The 25513-nt window shown below is 36.5% G+C and overlaps 1 protein-coding gene across 2 annotated transcripts in view; it reads left to right on the forward strand.

The window, feature by feature from the left end:
• UBE2E2 (ubiquitin conjugating enzyme E2 E2) overlaps positions 1–25513 on the forward strand; it is a 380097-nt gene that overhangs the window by 13430 nt on the left and 341154 nt on the right. For both annotated transcript variants that reach the window (XM_025376635.1, XM_025376636.1), the window contains exon 3: positions 1230–1280. In XM_025376635.1, the coding sequence (XP_025232420.1) occupies positions 1230–1280 (51 nt within the window). The remainder of the gene's footprint in view (positions 1–1229; positions 1281–25513) is intronic.

Raw genomic sequence — 25513 nt, forward strand, 5'->3', positions numbered from 1 at the left:
ACAGAAAACTGAGGCACAGGGAGAGAAAGCAAGCATGTATGAGCAGTGTTCTTGCCCAGGGACTCAATTTAATGGCCTAGCAGAATTACAATGCAATTTTCTTTGACTTTGAATTTCTTAGCCGTCCTCTGATTCATAATGCCTCACCAACCTTGAATCACACGGTTTAGAAAAGTGAAAATTGTACCAGTAGCATGCAGTTCCTTTGGGAAGTTGATACCAGTTCTGTTGGAGGGGTCCCATTTATTCTAGTAGTTTGTTGTCTTGAAAAAGAAGTAGAATGAAATTGCTTGAGTGTAAATATTTTTGCTCAGATTCTTTTGTTTTTTAAAGATACTTTAATCAGTTATTATCCATATACTGTCACAATAATTACCAGACAACAGGCATCCAACTGTTAATAACCCCATATTTAAAAACCAAGGCAAAGGAGAAGAAACGGTTTTGAGAATATTTTGGTATTTGATTTAGCAAAGCCTACATTTAATAAGGTATGAATGATAGTTAAGGGATTGCTAAGTATAGTCTTAGAAAACAGTGGCGCGCTTTCAGCCTTTTTATACGTACATAGGATGTTAGATGCAGTTAAAAATAAAAGTAGAATGTAACACATGAGGATAGGTAGAGCAGGCTTAAAAATTTTTTTTTGGCGTGAAGCTCATGAAATGACATTAATTGCTTATGTAATATTAGGATCGTTCTAGCAGATGAAATAGTGTTAAACGTCAAAGTCCCAACTTGCTCCAAATTAGAGGCTCCAGGAAGGAATACCATATGCGTCTTGATGGCAGTTTCAGGTGTTGGAATGAGATCCTGAATCTTTTCTTCACCATTTGATTCTGTCAAGTCAGGATGCTTGAATTTAACTTAATATCAGCTTTCCATCCTGTATGGGAATGCTCTAATACAAAACAGAAGTTAGAATGACCCATGAATGGTGTGGCAGAAATTTCCAGCTTTAGAAATTTTAATTAGCGCTGTCAGTGGTTCAGTGAAGTCATAGTGTTCCTTCCACAGGTTGCATGTACTGATAGTATCATCCTTTAGATGCATCCTCAAAACCCTGGCGGAAATTGCTACTTTATTGTTGGGTGTGATGCTTTATACAGTATGAGTATTTCAAACTAATATACCAAAGGGAAGTATTATTAAAACATAACGTTTTAATGAAATAAATTGTTAAGAGTGAAGATATTTTTAACATAATGTTCTTTGTCTTTATTTTAAAGAATTCAGAAGGAACTTGCAGAAATTACATTGGACCCTCCTCCCAACTGTAGGTAAGTACTTACGGTTTTTTATTTACTTGTATCTTTTGCAGAAGGTACATTTGAACTGTTGGTTTTATATGCGTTGTAATGTGGTTAATTAGTAAACACATCATTGTTGTTTGAACTTAAGTGACTGTGGAAGACAGTGGTTTTTGTCATCTCTGTGCAGAAATGGAATGTTCAGCAAGTATGTTTGTAGTGGTAGAACGGAGTTGCCAAAAGTAGTGTAATGCAATAACAATAAGACAATGAAATTATGGGGTAACAAATACAATTACCTTTTAGTGGAAGAGGTGTTAGGGCCTTAAGTGGTTTTTTAATGATAGAATAATAGTGTGGCTAAAATATTTGCTATGTTGTAATTTTTGTTATCTTGTTGGAATTTGATTTTTAAAAGTGCAGACACATTAAATAGTGTTTCTTCATGGTTTACGTTATTATGGTCATTGGTTGTGACTAGGTAAGATTGGGTGATTTGAGGCAGTGATGTTAAGTGTAAAACTGTCTCTCACTTTATGATCATGACCCCGAATTTTCTGGTCAGTGTTTACTTTAGGAAAGAAAAGTGCTTACCTGGAAATGGTTAATGTTATAGAGATACATGGACAAAGAGGAGAAAAATAACCACTTACCTTAAGCTGCTGCCTTGGGTCTGAAGCAGTGGTTAGAAGATCACTGTTTGATTATTTTTAAGACACTTATTTCTATTTTGAGATGAGGTCAGCATTGGAACCAGGCCAACCTGGAGTTTTTCTGGTTTAAAATGATAATCTTATGCATTGAAGGTGGAAGGGCAGATTAAATAAAAATCTTCCCCACATTGAATGCAGGTAGAATTTATTGCTTGGTATGATATCTGACTTCACTGATCTTACTTTTATGTAAAAACAAATATAACAATGGTGAGAATTAATGAAAGTGAAAATTTTGCATATGGCTATATTGATAGTTGGCTAGTTAACAGCTATTTTGTGTAGGAAAAATTCTAATAGAACTTACTTTGTGGTGAATCTAATATGGTTCTTTAAGTGAATTATGTACAGTTTATAAACTTACAGTAATAATATTCAAAGAATGTTTCACTGAAATAGAACAAATATGTCTTTGTTAGGTAAAACTGTTTAACGTAAGACTTTTTGTCACTCTTACGACCGTATTACATCAAAGCTGTTTCAGATGGCAGATGATTGTTTAGCTTTTGGTGGTCAATGGTTATAAGTGGATTGATTTGTGGAAAAACTCTAGTTTGAATTAAACCTAACATCCTTTGTTTCTTAGGATATTTGTTTTAATGGTCTGAATCTTTAAAAAAATAAACCATGTTATTAATATATTACATGTATTATTTTTGTAACCTTTTTTATGAACAATTGAACTGATAAATAAGTGAACTTAATTTATTCACTTCTTTGCTTAAATTTTGACAACCCCAATCATTGGTAAAATGAGCAACTTTGTTTTAGTAAGTTTGTTTAAGACTCATTTTTAATAAATGAAATCCATATACAGTATCACGTGATGTAGACTGCAATTTTGCTATTAGATGACTGAGAAAAGGAACTATATAAAGATTATTGTTTAAATAAACTAAAATAATTGAACCATAGTTCTGTTAAAGGTAAAAAACGTTTAACTATAGTGTCATCTGAAATTTGGAGGTTTACTTTGTCTTTGAGCCTTAGTTAATGATACCATTACGAGTTCATATGTAAGCTCTTCATAAATAGAGCAAAATGTTTATTACAGGTTTTAATTTTTAAAAATTAGAAGTAACTAAAGATACCTACTTTAGTTAATTTTCTGACTTGGGAATTTGCAGGGAAATTCTCACTTGTGGGCTGAGGATTGGATAGCTGATAAGTTTGCTTTAGAAGCTAGGTCTGCAGTACAGTGGCTTTGGTTCCTTTTATTGATTCTAAAACAGTTGCTTCGACTGGGTCAGGCAGAGAGAAAGGTTATTTACCTTCGTGTGGCACTCCCTTTGGCAAGCAAAGGATCCTCTGTGCTGTAGCTGATTGATAAGTGTTGATTAACTAGTTTTACATTTTCTGTGTGCTTGTGTTACTTAATATGGATGTTTGGTGTGCCTATTAAGTGCATCACTGTGGTCTTTGGATTGTTTGGTGTCAAATATTTGATTGTGGTTTGTAGTTAATCTGCCCATCTGTGTTTCAATGAAAATGTGGTTACCATCTTCAGAAAGAGGTTAGATCATAGTGTTAGTTTGGCTTATTTTTGGTTAAAGTTAACAGTGCTTTTGTGGTTGATTTTTACAAGTTCTGCACTGCCTGCATTGGCCTAATGACTGTAATGGATTAATTTATCAAAATAGTGCAAATTAAAGTTACCTGCCTAACAGAAGTCAGAGTCCTTTACTTAATCAGTTAAGTCATATCTCATTTCAGAAGAAAGCATCCCCTTACTCTACTCCCTTTGTGGATTACCTCTCCTATCACACAAGCCTCTCAAAACCCTGCCTTTTGGTTCCCTGGGTAGTTGTTAGTCTGCTATCACATGTAAAGATTATATGTGAGGGAACATCTGTGGGTTTTACCTGTTTAGTCAGAGAGTGGAGAATGATTTTTTCTATTGGTTGTCTGGGTAGGGGTGGATGGGTGTCACATTCCATTTAGAGTGTGGTTTATCCTATTTTCGGGAACCTTAACAGACTGGATACAACCCAATACTGTGTGTATGTCAGGTTAGATGGAACCTCTGAAAGTTGGTACATCTCTTATGTGATATCTAGTTAAGCTTCTTTTGGAATCATGTTAAAGGAACTGAATGTGTTTAAGCGTTGTGCAAATCTGTTAAAGAAGTTGAGAATATCAAGTCACCCCAAATCACAGCATTCAGTGTAGATAAAGTTTATGTAAGGCATTTTTTAGAGAAAGTTATTCTAATATAGTATTGGTTAATTTTTTTTCAGGTTTTGAAAAAACATATTATTTTAAAGAACATGCACAAATGATTTAATAGATTGAATTATTTCATATAGGAAATATTTGCCTCTACATATTTCAGTTTTTTTCTCACTTTATTGTTGTCTTTGAAGTAAAAATGCAGTAAGATAGTTTTATTTTTGAAGTTGGGTTAAATATGTCATTCTTTTTAAAAACGTTACAGTTTAATGGGTAAATATTTTAAACAAATTTATAGCTAAGAAAAAATTTCTGCTCATAAAAATCATACAGTCTGTAGGGCCATAGGCATAGAAAATTGCACATCATTTGAGTGAAATTTGGTCTATGCTTATTTTCTGTAAGTAGTGGAATGTATTTTTCTTGGCCTTAACTTTCATGTTGGATAACATAACTGACCCATGACATTTGCAAGGGCTCTATCCTGAGGCCTTCACAGATCCATTGATCCGTAAATGTTTTCATACTACTGCTGAGTTAGAGTTGCTGGGTGGTTGGTTAGAATTGCTTGCTACCTTGGTGTCTTGCATACCAGCTTAGATGGATAGAGTGGGTCAAATTGTTGCTCTGTCCTTGCAGACCTCTAACGGGTAGATTCACTGCCCCTTGTAAATGACTATAGGTTGTGACTTTCACAGTTTTTCACAAATTGTTAAAAGCAACATCTTAGATCTGTGCATGTCAGTGTGTTCATTTATACTTCCTCGGTGCTAGTGGAGAACTGGCAGCTAGTGGGCCAGAAAATCTCCAGATTAAAATTAAAATTAAAATTGTCGTCATCCAAAGGGTAACTTGTTCCCCCGTATCACAGAGAAGCTAACTTGTTCAAATGCTATTATGATCTGCTACTGCTAAAGTTTGTATTAGGTTTATGAGCAGGGGAATGACAGAGAATCCTCATTACTTTTTGGAAGAAAAGACTAAGGTAGAATGAAATGATTTATTTGGAATTTGATTTTTGGTCTAGTAATTGAACAAGTAAAAGGAGGAAGTAAACCAAAAAGGAGGATGTGGTTATACTGGCAGTTTACACTTTATTTCTGTGTGTTTCAAGGATCTGCTCGTGGAACACTGGCGCTGCTTTTTATTTGATAACAGCTTTATTGAAGACATAAAGTGTAAAATTCACTTATACTTTTAGGTTTTTAGTATACTCACAGAGTTTTGTAATCATCACAGTCAATTTTGCAATATTTTGAAAACTCCCCAAAAATAATCCATGCCTTTTAGCAGTCACTCCTTCCCCATTTTCCCCCAACTCCTTCACCATCAGCCTTCGGTAGCAATTAGTCTACTTTCTCTTTCTATGGATTTGCCTTATCTAGACATTTTGTATAAATGAAATCATATGTGCTTTTTGTGTCTGGCTTTTTTTATTTTTTATTTTTTTTACACAAAGTTTAATATTTTCAAGGTTCATCGATGTTGCTGCATGCATTAGTACTTCTTTATTTTTTCCTAAGATGGACTTTTGCTCTTGTCGCCCAGGCTTGAGTGCAATGGCACAATCTCGTTTCACTGCAACCTCCGCCTCCTGGGTTCAAGCGATTATCCTGCCTCAGCTTCCTGAGTAGCTGGGATTACCACCACACCCGGCTAATTTTTTTATTTTTAGTAGAGACGGGGTTTCACCACGTTGGCCAGGCTGGTCTCGAACTTGATTACCCTAGTACTTCTTTTTAAAAAATATTTTTAATTGAGGTAAAATATACCTACGTGATTTACCATCTTTACCATTTTTAGTGTAAAGTTCAGTGAATATACATTTATATATTTATATTATTTTTTTCCCCTTCATCCCCCCACTCCCCTTCCTGGCCTCTGGTAATTACCAGTTTATTCTCTATTTTTGAGATCTACATTTTTAGCTCTCATGTAAGAGTGAGAACATGTGACATTTGTCATTCTCTGCTTGGCTTGTTTCACTTAGCCTTTGTGGTTTCATCCATATTGCTGCACATGACAGGATTTCATTCTTTTTTATGGTTGAATTAAATATTCCATTGTTTGTATATACCACAGTTTCTTCATTCATCTGTTAATGGGCACTTAGGTTGGTTCCATATTTTGGCTATTGTGAATGGTACTTGGGTAAACATGGAGTTGCAGATATCTCTTTGATACATTAATCTCCTTTCTTTTTGAGGTATACTGATATGGTTTGGCAGTGTCCCCACACAAATCTCATTTTGAAATGTAGCTCCCATAATTCCCACGTGTTGTGGGACTGATGGGAGATAATTGAATCATGGAGGCGGTATCCCCCATACTGTTCTCGTGGTAATGAGTGAGTCTCACGAAAGCTGATGGTTTTATAAGGGGATACCCCTTTTACTTGGCTCTCATTCTTCTCTTGTCTGCCATCATGTGATACATACCTTTCACCATCACCATAATTGTGAGGCATCTCAAGCCAGGTGGAACTGTGAGTCCATTAAACTTCTTTCTTTTGTAAATTGCCCAGGCTCAGGTATGTCTTTATTGTTAGTGTGAAAATGGGACTAATACATATACCCAGTATAGGAATTGCTGGATCATATGGAAGTTCTGTTTTTCGTTTTTTGAGTAACCTCTGTACTATTCTCCATAGTGGCTGTACTAATTTACATCCCAACAACAATGTACGAGCATTCCCCTTCCTCCACGTCCTTGCCAGCATCTGCTATTGCTTGTCTGTTTGATCTAAGCTATTTTAACTGCAGTGAGATAATACTGCATTGTAGCAGTGTTGAACATTTTTTAATGTATGCTTTGGCCATTTGTGGATCGGTCTTCTTTTGAGAAATGTCTGTTTACATCTTTTGCCCCCCGCTTTTTTTTTTTTTTTTTTTGAGTTTTGTCTCTCTGTCGCCCAGGCTGGAGTGCAGCGGCGTGATCTCAGCTCACTGCAACCTCTGCCTTCTGGGTTCAAGTGATTCTCCTGCTTCAGCCTCCTGTGTAGCTGGGACTACAGGCACATGCCACCACGCTTGGCTGATTTTTTTTTCTTTTATTTTGAGATGGAGTCCCACTGTGTCACCCAGGCTGGAGTGCAATGGCGTATTCTTGGCTCACTGCAACCGCCGCCTCCCAGGTTCAAGTGATTCTCCTGCCTCAGCCTCCTGAATAACTGGGATTACAGGCGCGTACCACCACACTTGGCTAATTTTTGTATTCTGAGTAGAGAAGGGGTTTCACCATGTTGGCCAGGCTGGTCTCGAACTCCTGACCTCAGGTGATCCTGCCTCGGCCTCCCAAAGTGCTGGTATTACAAGACATGAGCTACTGCACTTGGCCCTTTTGCCTATTTTAAATTGGATTTTATATATATATATATTTGTTGTCAAGTTGTTTGAACTCTTTACATATTCTGGTTATTAATCCCTTGTTCCTTGTCAGATAGATAGTTTGCAAATATTTTCTCCCATTCCGCGTGTTGTCTCTTCATTTTGTTGATTGTTTCCTTTACTGTGCATAAGCTTTTTAGGTTGATGTAATCCCAATTGTCTATTTTTGCTTTGGTTGCCTGTGCTTTTGAGATCTTACACAAGAAGTCTTTGCCCAGACCATTGTGCTGTAGTGTTTCAGGTCTTAGATTCAAATCTTTAATCCATTTTGGTTTGATTTTTTTGTGTGTGGTGAGAGATAGGGGTGTAGTTTCATTCTTCATATATAGGTATCCAGTTTTTCCAAAACCATTTATTGAAAAGACTCTCCTTTTCCCATTGCATGTTCTTGATGCCTTTGTCAAAGATGAGGTAGCTGTAAATGCATGGATTTATACCTGGGTTCTCTCATCTGTTTCATTGATCCATGTGTCTGTTTTTATGCCACTACCATGCTGTTTTTATTCCTATAGCTTTGTGATAAATTTTGAAATCAGGTAATGTAATGCCTCCAGCTTCATTCTTTTTGCTCAGGATTGCTTTGGCTATATGTAGTCTTGTGGTTCCATGTAAATTTTAGGAAATTTTTTTCTTTCTTTTTTTTTTTTTACTATTTATATGAAGAATGTTATTGGTATTTTGATAAGGATTGTGCTGAATCTGTAAATTGCTTTGGGTAGTCTTGTCATTTTAAAAATATTATTATAGTTCTTCCAATCCATGAATATGGAATACCTTTCCCTTTTTTTGGTGTCCTATTTATTTCATCAGTTTTATAGTTTTCTTTATATGAATCTTTCATTTCTTTGGTTAGATTGATTCCTAGGCATTTTATAATTTTTGTAGCTGTTGTAAATAGGATTGCTTTCTTGATTTTTTTTTTTTCAGGTTATTTGCTGTTGGCATATATAAATGCCACTGATTTTTGTGTGTTGATTTTGCATTCTACAACTTTCCTGAATTTCTTGACAGTTCTAACAGTGTATTTTTGGTAGAGCCTTTAGGTTTTGACATCATGTAATCTGGGAACAAGGCTAATTTGGCTTTATCCTTTACAGTTTGGATGCCCTTTATTTCTTTTATCTTGCCTAATTGCTCTGGCCTTTATTCCTGCTTGTTACCAAATAAACTTGCATTTTAATGGATATACCACATTCTATTTTTCTACTCATCAATTGATGGATATTTCTATTGTTTCCACTTTTGCTACTATGAATAATGCTTTTATGAATGTTTATGTACAGGTTTTTGGGTAGACATTTGTTTTCATTTCTCTTTGGTGTGTACCTAGGAGTGGAAATGCTGGGTTATATAGTAAGTCTGTGTTTCCTGCCAGCAGTGTTTGAAGGCCCAATTTTTCTCCACAAGCTTGGCAGCACTTGTTGTTACCCCTTTTTTTTTTTTTTGATAGCTATCCTAGTAGGTATGAAGTGGTATTTTGTTGTGGTATTGATTTACATTATTCTGATGGATGATGGATGAACATCTTTTCATGTGCTTATTGTCCATTTGTATGTCTTCTTTGGAGAAATGTTTGTTCAAATCCTGCTGTATTTTTTAATGTCTTTTTGTTGAATTGTAAGAGTTTTTAAAAAATATGTTTTGGATATAAGTCCTGTACATCAGGTATATGATTTGCAAATATCTTCCTCCAGTCTGTGGATTTTTTTTTTTTTTTTTACTTTCTTGATAGTGACCTTTGAAACATAGAAGTTTTTGCTTTTTATGAAGTCTAAATATCTGTTTTTTCTTTTGTTCTTTGTGCATTTGGTGTCATATCTTAGAAATCATTGCTTAATCCAAGGCCACGAATATTTATGTCTGTATTTTTTCCTAAGAATTTTACAGTTTTAGTTTTTACATTTTGGTTTTGATCCTTTCTCAGTTAATTTTTGTATGTGGTATGAGATTAGGATCCAATTTCATTCCTTTTGGCTCGTGTAGACCCAGTGTCCCAGCATCACTTGTTGAAAAGACTATTTTTCACATTGAATTATCTTGATACCCTTGTTGGAAATCAGTGGATCATAAATGTGAAAATTCATTGCCGAACTCTCAATTTGGTTCCATTGGTCTGTATGTGTCTTCTTATGCCAGTAGCATACTGTCTTGATTACTATAGCTTTACTGAGTTTTGAATCAGAAAGTGTAAGTCTTCCAACTGGTTTACTTTTTTCATTGTCTTAAATCATTAGGTAAGGCATTCCCAGCGGAAATGGGAAGAGGCTGTGACTGGACATAAACTGTGTCATCTTACTAATCATGGGAGCCATTTTATAGAGGAAAGTGTGGGTTTTTTTTTGGTGGTAGTGGTTGTTTTTTTGAGACAGAGTCTTGCTCTGTTGCCCAGACTGGAATGCAGTGGCACCATCTTGGCCCACTGTAACCTCCACCTTCCAGGTTGAAGCAATTATCCTGCCTCAGCCTCCTGAGTACCTGGGACTACAGGCGTACGCCACCATGCCTGGCTAATTTTGTATTTTCAGTAGAGATGGGTTTCATCATGTTGGCCAGACTGGTCTCGAACTCCTGATCCCAAGTGATCCGCCCTCCTTGGCCTCCTAAAGTGCTGGGTTTACAGGTGTGAGCCACTGCGCCCAGCCGAGAAGTGTATTTTCCACATCATAGTAACTAAAATGGTATGTAGGGAAAGTGTGTGTGGGGGAGTATTTTTTGAAATTATAGAATAGGAAGGTTTTGAGACAGAAGTTGGGAACAGTGTCTATATGTGTGATCTCTACAAGGAACAACCAGTGCAAAATCTAATTATTGTCACTGTTTTTCTTCTCTGGTTATTGTAATATTTGTACAGCAGTTTTTAACTCTTGAAGGATTTCTGTATGTGATGTCATTTAGTCTTTTCAACCAGTCTCTAAAACTCCTGAGATTAAGTAACTTGTTCAAGGTTGCCTCAGCCTCCGAAAGTGTTGGAATTACAGGTGTGAGCCACTGCGCCCAGCTGGGAAAACATCTTTAAGGAAGGATGTGGACTTGGCTTTGAAGAATGGGTGGGATTTGGAAAAGTAAAAGGAAATGGGGATTGGCTTTAGGTAAGAGAATGAACTGGAGCAGAAATGTAAAAGGGGAGAATTTAGTATAGTTATTCTTGGGACAGTGAGTTTAACAGGTTGGCCCTCCTTCCCATGTAGGAGGTAAGATTTATTAGGACTTTCTAGGAAGGGTGTTAAAATTACCAGTTGCTATAGTTTGAGGTATAAATACTGAGTAAAAGAGAATGAAATTGAAGTTTTGATTTAAAAAAATCATGTCGTAGAAATTAATTTGTAATATGGAGTAGAGAAAGATATAAAGAGTTTGGGGATCCAGTAAGAAAAGTGTTGCATGAATACAGGTTCAAGGTATATAAGACCTGGTGATGTGATACTAGGAAGACCAAAAAAAAAAAAAAAAGGGCAGTGGAAACGGGAGACAGTTTTGGACTGGCCCACCTTGTTGATGCTGTGGTTTTGAGAAACAAAGTTAATGATGTCAAGGATGACTTTAAAGAGTGTAATATTTGTAGACTAGAATGGTGATACTATTGGCAGAAACAGATTTGTCTCTATTTACGGCCTCTACAGATCTTAAAATTGATAATACATCCCTCTTTGTTTAGTTTGGCTGCCTGGAAACTCATAGCCTTATTTGCTCCTCAGTGTTAGTAATTAATTGCATTTTGTATGGAAACCTCAACTCTCTGGTTGTATTTTGTTTTTCTACCCTTTTCCCTCTTGTATATCCATATCTTCATTTGTACTTTAATACTGCATACATTTTTGTAAGCCAGCTCAGAGTCTTTTGGAGGGAGGCATATTGTTGGTAAACGTACAATATGAATAACTGAAAGTTTATGTGAATGTGTATTTGTTAGCAAAATGCTGGCGTAGTTTTTAAGAGGAGTCATTAACATGATAAAATTTAAATATACATTGAGGACCTATGTTATTTATTTAGGGTACTGAATTATTTGTATCCATCCCTTCTTCCTTTATCTAAAACAGGTAATGAGGAATATTTTTAATTCAATCCTGTGAGTTCTTGACTCAGTTGCTACGGTGTTGACTAGTTTTGGATAGACTTTTTGAAGACAAAAAAACTTTAAATGACATTGGAAATGCGTGTACTAAATGACTAGAACAGTTAACAAGAATGGAGTAGCCCCTGCAGGTAGGATAGCTGCAGAGTTGGAGTATGTGTACTGTGTGAGAGAGAGAGCATGGTCTTGCCTTATGTTCCATTGGCAGTTCAAAATTTCAAGTTTCAAGCTTGTTTATGTTCTCATTTCTGTACTTTCTTTTATAATTTTTAAAATGAGCTCCTTCATTACTGCCAAGAGTATACTTTCTTTTTGCCTTTACCTTGAGGCTGACTTTTCACCTGAGGTACAACCAGCATAGAACTTTAAAAAGCTGGCTGCTTGTTATTTCAAATGGGGAACTTTATGTATAATTGTTTGCTGTCATGTACCTGTACTTCAAAACTGTATTAAGGGAAGACATAACTGTCTCAATAAAATCACCACCAGAAAAGTTCTTTGCTTTGTTATTTCAAAATGTTATTGTTTTAAGTCTGCCTTTAATCATAGTTTTAAAAATATTTATTTGCTAATAAAAGAAAATGTTGAATGGTAAAGTGAGTTTAGTGTCCATTACTTCTGGTCTTTTAATTTTTTTTTGAATTCTTTACTGCTTTAAGAACAATAAAATAATGTGCCTGAAAAGTATATGATAAATGATCACACTGGGACTGTATTTTATAATAGCAACAGAACATTTTATTATTTAGTTTGCCCAGCTTTATAACTAGTTATTATTTCAGATTTATTACCTAAGCACTTTAGAGATAGGAAGGAAGTGTCATATTACTCTCCAACATGTAATATTTTAATTCCCATACCCCTTTTATCTTTTAAGATATCCTGAAACTGTATTCTTTCATGTATCCAAATTTTTTTACAGTGATTATTATGCTCATTGATCTAAAATTAATCACCTAAGCTGTATTGCAAAGAAATAAAATTTTTTAGTGTGTTTTAAGACAGTGTAAAATTTGATTTTTGCATTTTTGTTGTCAGTTTGCTTTTTGGGCTATGTTTCTAAATAAATGTTCGTTTAGAACTGTGAAACAGAATGTCTACATACTTTAGGGACCTAATGAGATGCCTTTAAATGTATATCTCAATCCATATTTGTGTAGAAGCAGCACTTTCTTCTGAAACGTTTAATAGAATCAGGCAAAGCCATAAGCTAAAATTCATTTTCTACTTCAGTACACAGCAGATAGACTCTCTCCACACACTTTTACCTGTTTGGAAGATGAGGTCTAGTAATAATTTGAAATGACCAAAAGGAGAGGCAGAACTCTTACACCAGAGCCAAGATTTCTGCCTCAGTATCTGCCATTTCCTCCACCTTGAATCCAGCATCACCCTCCCAGCATCCCACTACTGTCACTTCTCCTGATGCTTCAGATTACAACTCTTTTACCCGTTTCATCCACTCTGGCAAGAGCTCTTTCTTTAATCCCTCCATTTCAGGTAGCATTCAGTTCAATATATCTGTGAATTAGTAAATACAATTAATTATAGTAGGGAGCTAACACTATTGAATGTTTCCAGTATTTGAAGCAGTCTACTAAATGCTTTACCAGCATTATCTCATGTAATCTTTATGACTATCTTTGAGGTAGATAGTAGTTTATTAATTATTTATTTTAAGGTTTTTATTTTCATAGGTTTTTGGGGAACAGGTGGTATTTGGTTACATGAGTAGATTCTTTAGTGGTGATTTGTGAGATTTTGGTGCACCCATCTCCTGAACAGTATACACTGAACCCAGTTTGAAGTCTTTTATCCCTCACCCCCTTCCTGCCCTTTCCCCCTGAGTCCCCAAAGTCTATTGTGTCATTCTTACACTTTTGCATTGAGGTGGATAGTAGTTCTATACAGCATTTTATAGATGGGAAGACAGGCTTAGAAGGGTTAAGTAAGTAACTTGCTGAAAGTCACATAGCAAATAAATGGCAGAACTAGGATTTCAACCTTGTTTCTGACTTCAGAGCTGAAGTGTTTTGAGGTCTTGCTTTTCTGTTTCCATTTGCAAAATAGATTTAGGTGAACTGCTGTAGAACAGCACTGTCCCAGTAGGACTTTCTGTTATGATGGACCTGTTCTTTATCTGCCTTGTCCAGTACAGTGGCCACTAGCCATATGTGGACATCGAGTATTTGAGAGGTGAGTAGTGCAATGAAATAACTGATTTTTAATTTAGATTTTAATTTTAAATATTTAGATACCAATATGTGACTTGAGGCTACTGTATTGGACAGCATAAATCTAGAAAAATAACTTCTTAAGCTTAAACTTACAAGTATATGCTCAAACTTATGCTTGTATTGGGTAAGAGTAAACTACGAGGTCATTTTGATGGTGCTTGTAGTTTTGTATTTATACTTTGCATGTGTATAAATACATACATACTTAACTACATACTACATAACTACTTGTAGTATATGTTTATTTGTCTCCCCCCTGCTATCCACCATTATATTCTAAGGACTCTTAAATATTGTGGGAGACAATTTAAGTAAAATACCTTTGTCAGTACTATTAGTTGGTTAGATATTTATTTTAAATTTCTGAACAAAATGAAAGCAATATTGCAAATGATTGTTTTTAATATAGACTTTGAGGCTACTGAAACTGGGAAGTTTATGGTTCAGCAGTGTCTGCAGCCCAGAGAGAGAGAAATAGGACTTCCCCAAGGATGTGGAGTTTAAAGGCAAAACCAGAACTAGTATTCAGTCCTCATAGTTCAATGTGTTGCTTATTTCACTGATAGAATGTGGATGCATTTTATAAACTTAGAGAATTTAGAAAGCTCATAAATAAGGAAAATTGGGAGTTCTTATCCATGATCATGAGGTACATTAGAAAAGAGCTGACTGGGTGCAGTGGCTCATGCCTGTAATCCCAGCACTTTGGGAGGCCGAGGCGGGTGGATCATTTGAGGTCAGCAGTTTGAGACCAGCCTGACGAATATGGTGAAACCCCATCTCTACTAAAAATACAAAAAATTAGCCTGGCGTGGTGTCAGGTGCCTGTAATCCCAGCTGCTTGGGAGGCTAAGGCAGGAGAATCGCTTGAACCTGGGAGGCAGAGGTTGCAGTGAGCTGAGATTGCACCATTGCACTCCAGCCTGGGCAACAAGAGCTAAATTCCCTCTCAAAGAAAAGAAAAGAAAAAAAAAACAAAAGTTGGAGTTATTTTTTCCTGGAGAGTTGAGGGGTCATGACAGCAGTGTTGAACTGTTTTCAGAGCCTTAACATTCTTTATTAAGCTTATTCTGTGTGATTTTGGGGAATATAACTAGCGCTGCTATGTTAAAGTTAGAGGGAAACCATTTTTTTTTTTGCTTGATAAAAGGCTTCATCTTCAGCCAGGGCTATCTAGAGAAATAATGGGAGACATCAGTACATAATGAGAGCTCCACCTTTAGAGGAACTGAAAATGAATTTATTTGCTTATTTCAGAGAAATTTTCAGTTATTAGATGGGTGCTGGTAGTACTAGAATTTTATTTCCCGGATGCTGGACCCTAAACAAACGAAGCAGGTTTTTATCCGCTTTTGTCCCCTTCTCCCATAGATTGTGACTCATTTTTCCTCTCTTTGCCCTCTTGAAACCAGTGGTAAGTAATTTATATACTTTATTGGCTTGCTTAAAGCAGCTTGTTTACTTGCTATCAGTTCCACATCTTGGTTGGTTAGTGATGCTTTTATTTCCTTCTTTCCTCAAAACTTAGATTTGTAGGAAGAAGAGGCTATAGGAAGAACATGAATAAATTAATCTGGTTTGAGGATAGGGATTGTGTGTGTGGGAAAATAAACCACAAACTCAGGACACTTTTAAAATTTTTCTCATTAAACAACAGTCAACACAGAAGACTTCTGTAACCAAATGTTTGGGGGTTTCTCTTCACACACCAAGCAAGCAGTCAGTTCTTGAAATCATCAAGCAATTGATTCAGTGTCCACCAATTCAATTCTGACACTCTTTACCTGGAGATAGACTCAGAAACTACAGATTGAGGGCTTAGTCCCAAAAGAGTGTATCCTCCTTCCTACCAGTCGCAAATCCAGGCCTCTTGGAACGTCTGACTGACTTGCTTCAAATTAAGGTTCCCACAAATCCCGTCTTTGGGTTTGTTTGATTTACTAGAGTGCCTCACAGAACTCAGGGAACCATGTTTACCAGTATATTACAAAGGATATTTTAAAGGGTACAAGTAAACAGCCGGATGAAAATGTATATAGGGTGAGGTCTAGAAGGATCCTGAGCACAGGAGCTTCTCTCCCCATGGAAGTGGAGTATGCTACCCTCCTGGCACCTGGATGAGTTCTTGTTCGCCTTTACGTCAGCCTCCATGCGTTCAGCTGTCTGGAAGCCCTGCTGACCCTGTCCCTATTGGACCTCTTATGGAGACCTTATTACTTAGGCACGATTGATTAAATCATTGGCCAGTGGCTGTGAACTTAAGCTTCAGTCCCCTCTCCAGCCTGGAAGTTGAAGGGTAGGGCTAAACCCTCTAATCATGCTTTGGTCTTTCTTCTGGTAACCAGCCTGTATCCTGAAGCTGCCTAAGAACTGCCAGCGAGCCATCAGTCTTGGCATACAAAAAAACATCACTTTGTACATCCCAAGGATTTTAGGAATTATATGCCAGGAAAACAGGGTTGAAGAACAAATAGTATTTCAAAATACCCATCAGTTTGCTAGGTCTCAGATCATTGCATGTTGTTTCATAAATACTGTTTACCTGAGATAATCAAGAAATAACAATATTACTGTTAATCAAATGTTAACATACATTGAGTTCATCATCTAATGTAAATCTTTTGACTATTCATTTGGTTAGTATATACCCCTTCAAGTTTATCAAACCATGTAACAAACTGTTTATAATCCTCCTGATTTCCCCCTCTTCCCTTTGGTACTGGAAAAAATAATACTTGCCTCCTCAAAAATTGAATAAATGTCAGTGAAGAAAAGTTATGGTTTATTTGGGATGTGTTTTCCTTCCCACGTGTAAATGTTGCATGAGCCAAGAAATCTTAGGATTAAAAGAGAAGTCAAAGTTTTTAAAAGGTTTTAAATGATAGAATACACTGAAGAAATCATCTTTGCTCTTTGCACATATGTTGTTTCATTTATAGTCGATTAAGAGACACTTATTTAAAAACTTTGTCCAGTCCTACGAAAAGATGACCATCGTGTCTATAGGCAAATGCACAATTTTGTGGCACAGTTTATTACAGTAGAATGATTTGAGACCAGTATGCAAGTGGTGAACTGGAGGAAGGTGACAGATTCAGCTGCAAGTGCTGAAGGGAAGTCTTTGCCTGAAGATAGGGCAGTTTCCTAAGAGTGGCACAGCTCGTTGCTTTAAGCATGAACATTTCAGTGTCAGGCTCAAGTTAGCAGGCAAGTGGAGCCCTGCATTTGCAGTCTTTGGATTCTAGGTGGCTGGTTAGTTGGTGAGTAAGGGTGTCTGTAGGGGTGCAGTGGAATGAGGGAGTTGGCAATAGCCTGAGCCTGTAGGGGCAAGGTGAGATGGTTTAGAAAATGTGAGAAAGTAGGACTGTAAGAGTTTGAGAATCAGGCTCTCTTGCCTAAGGTGGGGCAAGATTGGACAGGAATAGTATCAGTCTTTTATTTTTAGCTTAAGGTAAAATATTTGCATTCTTATCAAAGCCGTTGTACATCACTTCAGTAAATGCTCTGTAATAGCACGGTTCATAAATGATATTAAACAGTGTTATGGTCCTACTTTGCAAGCCCCTGAGATTTGAAGTGGGTGGAATAGAACAGATAAATTTGCATTTTAAGAGGGGAGTGAACAAAGGAATTCAATTTACTGTTTTGTTGTGTTAATGTAAAACCCTTTGGAAATTTTTAGAGTTTATATAATAGATACTTTGTTTTTTGGATGATATCCTAAACATTGGAACAAAACCTTATGTATTTTACTCTAAATTTGAGTGGTTATAAGGCACTTCCGGGACTACCCACGTGGCTTGGATGATCTCCAAGTGGCTTTGGTTATTAATGTTATAATAACAAAAGAACCTCATTATAAGCTTTGCCTAAAAGGTAAACTTGACCCCAAAGAGAACATTGGAGGTAGCCTCCAATATTTAAGTAGCAAACTTACTCAGTTCTTGATGATCTGCATTACTGGGAAATTAAGAGTTTACTATGTAGTATAAGGTGAAAATAATGTAGTATTTAAAAAACTACATATTCATGGGATATGAATCACAGATGGCATTCTGAATATATTATAATGGACAAAGTATTTAAAACAATACTAAATTCAGGGTTTAAGTAGCCTCTATCAAATGTGTAAATATAAGTGATATAAAATATTTAGTAAATATATATCAAAATTATCAAATGTCAGTTATCCTAAATTGATTTTTTTCCTTCTTCAAATTATGATTTGGCCAGGTATATCTTAATTTTGAAGTCAGGGGAAAAGCTGTTAAACAGATCTTACGATTTTTGAGCTTACTTGGGTGTGGGTTGGTGAATTGGTTGCTGACAAAATCTCTGTACAGAGAAATAGTGTTGCACATGGTTTCTGTGTCATCATTCTCCGTGCCCTTTTTTTTCTTCCTTTCTTTTTTTATTCTCCAGTTTGCCATCATTTTGAGAAGTGAGGTGTTTGGAGTGGGACATGTCCAAACTGAGTGCAGCTTTGTGGTCAGCCAGCTGGGGACTCCTGACTGGACTTTAGAGATCTGGGTAAATTTTGGTTGAGCAAAATTTGTTTTCTGTGTGGAGGGTAGTTTTCTGTGTGGAGGGTAGTCAGAGATTGATGTTCAGTTGGACACATACATTCAAATTCACTCATTGACCTTCAGCTCCTCCATGATCAGCCCCATGAGCTGAGAATCCAGCCAGGAGTTTTGATTTAGAAAATAGAGCCTGCATTTTAGTGAGCACACTTTTCTAGGTAAGAGTTTAGGTAGGCTTAAATAGATATTTACATGTTGACAACATTGACTTTATAAGTTAGATACAGTGAGGGGTGGTTAGGATTGATGCTCCATAGTCTTTTTGGAGGCTTGGGAAAGAGGTAGTGGGCAGTCTCTTGCTGTACTAATCTCTAATGGCTTAGAATAAGTGTCTCTTTCTAAGTGTTTATTAGAATTAGGCTTGAATTAGGGTTGGATACATTTTATCATGTTGTTAAGGGGTAAGAATTTGTCACAGGGTTAAGAATAGTCTCCATGTTTGATAAAGCAGCTAGTCAGAAATTAATAGGGAAATCCATGGATAGGTTCAAAATGGTATTGGGGGCCTGGGAAATAGCAGATACAATTATATTCTTGAAAGAATGTCAGGTGCTGATGTGTTCAGAAAATATCTCCTACTAGGTTAAGAGAAATGAGATAAGCTAAGATACATTTTGAGGTTAACATTCATTTAACATTAAATATCTTCTGAGGGCCAAAATGTGATCAGCACTTGCTGTATACTGGGGGTGTAATTACGAACAAGATGGACGGCATCTCCAGCCTTGGCAGAGCTTAGGTTTTACCTGTGAAGACAGACTGGAACTTGTTTAAAAACAAAACAAAACAGAAAAATTGCCTTACTGGGGAAGTGAACAGACGTAATAATTGCTATGAAGAAAACAAGGGATGAATTTTAGTGTGGGGTTCTACTTTTATTTTGGGTTGAGAAAGCTTTTCTAAGGAGGTGACATCTTCATTGAGAACAAAAAGGTGTTAGGTACCTAAGGTGTGGAGGACCATTAGTGTTACAAATCGCATGTGCTGAAGCTCGAAAGCAGGTAGCTCTGATGTTTAGGGAGCTAACTGGAAGAAGTCTGGTGTGGCTGGATTGAAGGGAGTGGGGAGTGGGCAGGGGAATGCTGTTGTACAAGATGAGGCGGCAGAATGAGGTTGTGGTCAAATCAGGCAGAGTTTAGCTTTTATTAAGAGCCGTCTGGCTGCTAGATTGGAGGTGGATAAAAGAGTAGATGCTGACAGTCATCAGGTGATCGAGGATGGTGTTCTAGATTATGGTAGTAGCAGTGGAAATGGGAAGAGGGTAATTTGAAGTATGTTTTTTGAAGGCAGGTGGACAGGATTTGCTGATGCGTAAATGGCAGAGTTAGGGGGAATGTTAGAACAGAGAAAGAAATCATGGGGTTGGGTTTGAGTCTGTTGGGGAAATGGTAGTGCTTGTTTTGAGATGGGGAAGATTTCTGGGGGGTAAGTGGTTTGATGGACAGGATCAAGAGTTTTGTTATGGATATGTTAATTCTGAAATGTCTGTGAGACATCCAAATGGAGATGTCAAGTAGGCAGTTGAACATGAGTTTGGAGCTCAGTGGAGATATATCCTTTCTCCACTGGAAATATCAATTTGAATTGTCATCATAGAAATATTTAAATGTGTGGGAAATGATGAATTTGTGTGTGGAAAAAATATAGACAGACAGTAATACTCAAAACCAAGCCCTCATAATGTTCAGAAATGGGTGAACTAGCAGCTAGCAGAGGAGTCCTAAGGAGTTTGCCATCTAGGGGTTAGGAGGAAAACCAGGAGAGAGGTTTCCATGATGCTGAGAGAAAAAGAGAGTCCCCAGTTCTTAGTGAGTCCATCTAAAATTAATTATTAATGAAATTTTCAAGTGAATATAAAAGTAGAATAAAATTGTAATTACTTTCTTCACCAGGAAAGTAATAAGTAAATAAAGACTATTTAGTGGCATTGAGGTTTCAAGAGTAATTTCTTTAGTAATATTGCAAGATTATCTATATTACCTATGCAGCCAGACTCCATATTTGGGCTCAGGAGGGAAGGCTTTCCCTTAGAGAAGCAGAGTTCTGTTCGTCTGAATGTTGCCCAGTCAGGCTTTGGGACTTTTGAGGACTCTTAGGTCCTTTTTTTTTTTTTTTGCCTATGGACTGAACACAGCTGGTTCAGTGTGTATCATTATTTATTGTCTTCCTCTTAATATAGATTATTTCTCACAGGAGAAGAAGTTGTTGCTGGTAGCATGTCAGTTTACATGCATCTGGCTCCCATCTCTTGGAACACGCAATTAAGTGTGGTCAACATATATCTTCTTCATTTTCGCCGTTGAGAAAGCTGTCAGGAATCTTACATCTGGAGAACAGGAAAGACTACCCTCAAAGCCAGTGTTGGCCTAAGTGTGCTCTTAAACATTTCCTATGGATGTGTGCACTACGCCTCTCTCTCTATCTCTGTCGTGACTTCTGCCTGTGTCCTGTGGGTGCAAAGGCCAAATAGTAGTAGCAGAGATGGGAAACCTTCTCCTACACATGTGCACCAGCATGGTCCTTTGTCTCTTTCATTTGTTCTTCAAGGCTTCACTCAAATATTTCTTCCATTCTGTAATTTTCTCTTCCCAGTGCACCCATGGGACTTGTTACGTTGAGTTAGAGGCAGTATTACACAGTGGTTTCTTTTGGAGATACTGGCTAGACTACATATACATAACCTCTTGGTTAGTTACATATCTTCTCAGTGCCTCAGTTCCTTCATCTGTAAAACCACCTGGGGTTGTGTGAGAATGATATGAGTTAATATATGTAAAGCACTCAGAGTAGTGCCTGGCATATAAGAGCTCAAACATTGTTAATTGTTGATGCTGCTGTTGTTATTTATAAAGCTTGCATGCATTTCCTTTCTTCATTTGTTTTGGGAATGGTGAAGGCATATAATGTATTATTCATTATCTTTTTAATATGAATGTTTCATGTAATAGACAAATATTTTTTTTTTTTTTGAGACGGAGTTTCGCTGTGTCTCCCAGGCTGGAGTGCAGTGGCGTGATCTCCTCACTGCAAGCTCCGCCTCCCAGGTTCACGCCATTCTCCCGCCTCAGCCTCCCAAGTAGCTGAGACTACAGGCGCCCACCACCACGCCCGGCTAGTTTTTTGTATTTTTAGTAGAGACGGGGTTTCACCATGTTAGCCAGGATAGTCTCGATCTCCTGACCTCGTGATCCACCCGCCTCGGCCTCCCAAAGTGCTGGGATTACAGGCTTGAGCCACCGCGCCCGGCCATATTAGACAAATATTTTTAAGTAGTTACTAAGGCAGATAACTTCTGCATGTCTTAGTTTTCTCTAAAAAGGTAAGCATACAGGTAAGTGTCTTATTACTTGTGTATGACCCTAGATTGCTTGGTTGTCAGTATCTCTTAATAAAGATTTTCCCTTTCATCTGTTTGTAGAAGCCTCATCAGCTGGACTGGTATTAGTAAAAGGAAGATGATTAGAAAATTCACTTGGAGATCACGTGGACTCTTTTATTATTAAATTAAATCATTCGTTTTCCGTGTATACAACATATTAATTGGGGTTGTGTTTATTGGTGAAAACATTTTTTTCTTAAAATGAAATCTTTAATTTTTTACATTAATTATACTCAGTATGAGGCACTTTTGCTTCATTCTTAACAGGTAGGCAAATTGTAGAGGTCTTACGTCTTTGCTGGGCCTGCCACCATCAATAGTTTAGGAGAATAATAGCTTTTGAAATGTATAAGGCCTTACTTAAACCAAAAAATATCCTTTATAATGCAGTTACTAACAGGGTCTTAATTCATTTGTTAATATTTCTTCAGAACTTGGCTTAAATTTTGTTTTAAGGTCTTATACAAATTCTTGAGGGAAAATTTTTTAAGTTAAAACAATTTTTTTTAGTGTTTTCCAGTTTAGTTTGTCTTTTTTGGTGATGCAGCTCAACAACCATAAATACATTCGGGACTCACAGATTGACATTTTAATCATTCCATCCACAAGTACTCAGAGCTGTGGGGATGTGGAATAAATATGAGATATGGTCTCTTGACTTTAGTTTATAATCTTTATTGTTGAAAAAAGCCCGATTCCTTTGAAATAATCAGAGAAAAATATTGGAAAGCATATAGAAGGAAGTGTTGTATAGCAGTGAGATAATTCATTTAGTAGTCTTGTTCATTTATTCACTAAAAGCCTACTGAGCACTTTCATCTCCTTAGTATCAAAACCTCTGAGTTTTAGCACAAGAGCCGCCACTGTGAAATTGATAAGTACCTTTCCTTTACCAGATTTACTCCACCTACCTCATAGGATCATACATGATCATGTATATGAAAGCTTCTAGAACACTAAAGCATTGTGCAAATGTAAAGAGTTATAAAATGTTACATTGTTTGGGAGAGGCCATGCCTATGGTAGCAGTTAAAAGGAACAAAACTGTGGGAGCTGAAATAGTTAGGGTGGGTGGAATTTTCCTCTTAGAAACCATCATCAGTAAAGGCTGTTTTTTAAAAGCTAGTATATAGGATTAATAAAGTACAGGTTGAGTATCTCTTACCTGAGATGCTTGGGACCAAAAGCCTTTTTGATTTCAGAATTTGAATTTTGAAATATTTGCATTTTCATAATGAGCTATCTGCAGGATGTGGCCTAAGTCTAAACATGAAATCCATTTATGTTTCTTACACACCTTATACACATAGCCTGAAGGTAGTTTTATTTTTCCCATGGGGACACTGAATAAACTGTGTATTGTGTGCCTGTGATTTGACTGGGACCTGCCACATGGGGTAAAGTGTGAAATTTCTCACTTATGGTGTCATGTCAGTGCTGAAAGTTTTTGATTTTGGAGCATTTCAGATTTCAGCTTTTTGGATTAGGAATGTTCAACCTGTAGCCAGAGAAAGAAGATAGTTTTCCGTAAGATGGAAAATTTATCTAATCATGCCTTTTTGGAAGATGCATGAATTTGTTGAATAACTGAAATGTATACCTTCAGGTTCCCAAATTTAATTTATCTGAGATAAAATTTGTTTCTGAATAGTGGTATATTTCTCTCTCCTTCAAAACATAGTATGAGTTTAACATTTTCTTATTAGTTTAGGACCTCATTCTCAACCTCAGTTATGATACCGTAATATAGTGATCAGTTATGGAACTACTAAGTTATCGAGGTAATAGGACTCTTGTCTCACGCCTTAAGAAGGACCTCAGGCTGTCCATTTAAAAAAAAAAATTGAGATATAATTTAAATACCATACAATTCACCCTTTTAAAGTATGCAATTCAGTAGTTTCTAGTGTACTCAAAACGTTTTGCAACTGTCACCGTCATTACTTCCAGAACATTTTCATCATCCCAGAAAGGAACCCCACATCCATTAGCATTCTCCATTCTCCCCTCCCCCCAGCCTCTGGCAACCACGAATCGACTTTCTGTCTCTATGGATTTGTCTATTCTGGGCATTTCATATAAATGGAATCATACAAGGTGTGGCCTTTTGTGTCTGACTTCTTTCAGTTAACATAATTAAAGCATTTAGTTTTATAATAAAAAATGCTAGGCGAATAATTGGGTGGAGGTTGGGAGTTTTAAGAGATTCCATTAAAGAAGAAAGGTGAAATAAGGGGGAGAGATGAGATCAGATGAAGTTCAGATTTAGCAAACATTGAGTATCTTATTATATAAGCCAGGCACTGTGCTAAGTCTGTTGGGTGATAAAGCAGAAGAGATTCTGAAAGATATGCTGTTTTTCCATCCTTTGCTTGATGATTTGGACTTTGAGTAGAAAGGACAGTTGTGTCCTCTTGATGTACAGAATTACAGAATGAATGCTTTGAAAAGGAGTAGGAAAGCAGATCAGTCAACTTTTGCCTAGTATGATTTATTCCTCTTTTAAAGTGTAATTTCTGTTTCTACCTAGTTTCAAATAATTTTTGAGGCACGTAGGGCTCTGCCACATGATGCGAGCCTTGTCCTGGGATATAACTTTTTTATGGCTGATAAAGGGCCTGGTTGAAGTTTGGAACTATTATAGACTGGGAGAATAGACATCTCAATAATTTCCCTTTATACCTTATTGCTTAATATTTAAGGTTAGGACAATTGGGTAAACATTCACCATTCAAATTTTATTAGCTGGTAACTATCCTTTCTCATTTATTCCAGAGAATAAGGACAGTCCTTCCTTTCACCCAATTTTACTTGTTTTTCTAAATTTTATTTCTTTAGCTTAGCATTGCTTACAGGGCTTTATTAAGTTTTGTTTCATATTGTTCTGGAGCTTTACTAGTGGATTACCCAATGAAATTTTTTTTTCCTATATGGTAAATTGTTTAAACACTTACCAAATAAACAGCTAACTTGGGTAATACTTTATGACAGTGTGTAGCTGCATGGCAGTGTGCTTACATTTACTATCGATACTCAGTTCTGGTTTTATCATATTATTCTTAATAAATAGTAATGATCAAGTTATTTGATTTAGGGAGAAAATCTGCCATGAAGTATCTTTGTGTCTGTGGCACACAGCCACACTATTTATGCTATTATGAACCTGCAAAGCTCACTGTATCTGCAGTGAAAGCTACAGATGAAATCTGATAGGATCTCTTGGCATTTTCACTTCTACGATTATACATTGAATATAGGGATGAATTAAGCCCTTTGTATTGTTGAGCTGTGGTTAAGATTACTGGATAGCTTAAGTATTTTCTCTTTTTGCCCACATTCGCTTTTTAACTTGGGTCAAAATTATTAATCCATTAGAGTGTATGCAGTAAGTTTTTTTCTTTTGTAGTGTTGTGACCTTTAATGATGGAGCATTTCATAGATGTGCTAAGTGAAGGTTAATAACTGTGAAAATTTAATATATTGATTAGTTATATATTAACACTTAAGGTTTAATTTTATTATTTAAATTTTGTTTTTCTTTGGCTGTCTGTAAAATCTTCTCATTTAAAATTTACCTTTTATGGATAACTGTTTACTCATTGACCCACATGAATATTTAATAGACACTTCAACAAGTCCAAAACAACTTCTGCTTCCCCCTCCCAAATCTGCTTCAGCCACAGTCTTTTTCATTTCAATTAATAGCAAATCTGTCTTTCCA

The sequence above is a fragment of the Theropithecus gelada genome, chromosome 2 (assembly GCF_003255815.1).
Source record: "Theropithecus gelada isolate Dixy chromosome 2, Tgel_1.0, whole genome shotgun sequence".
In the NCBI taxonomy this organism is placed as follows: Eukaryota; Metazoa; Chordata; class Mammalia; order Primates; family Cercopithecidae; genus Theropithecus; species Theropithecus gelada.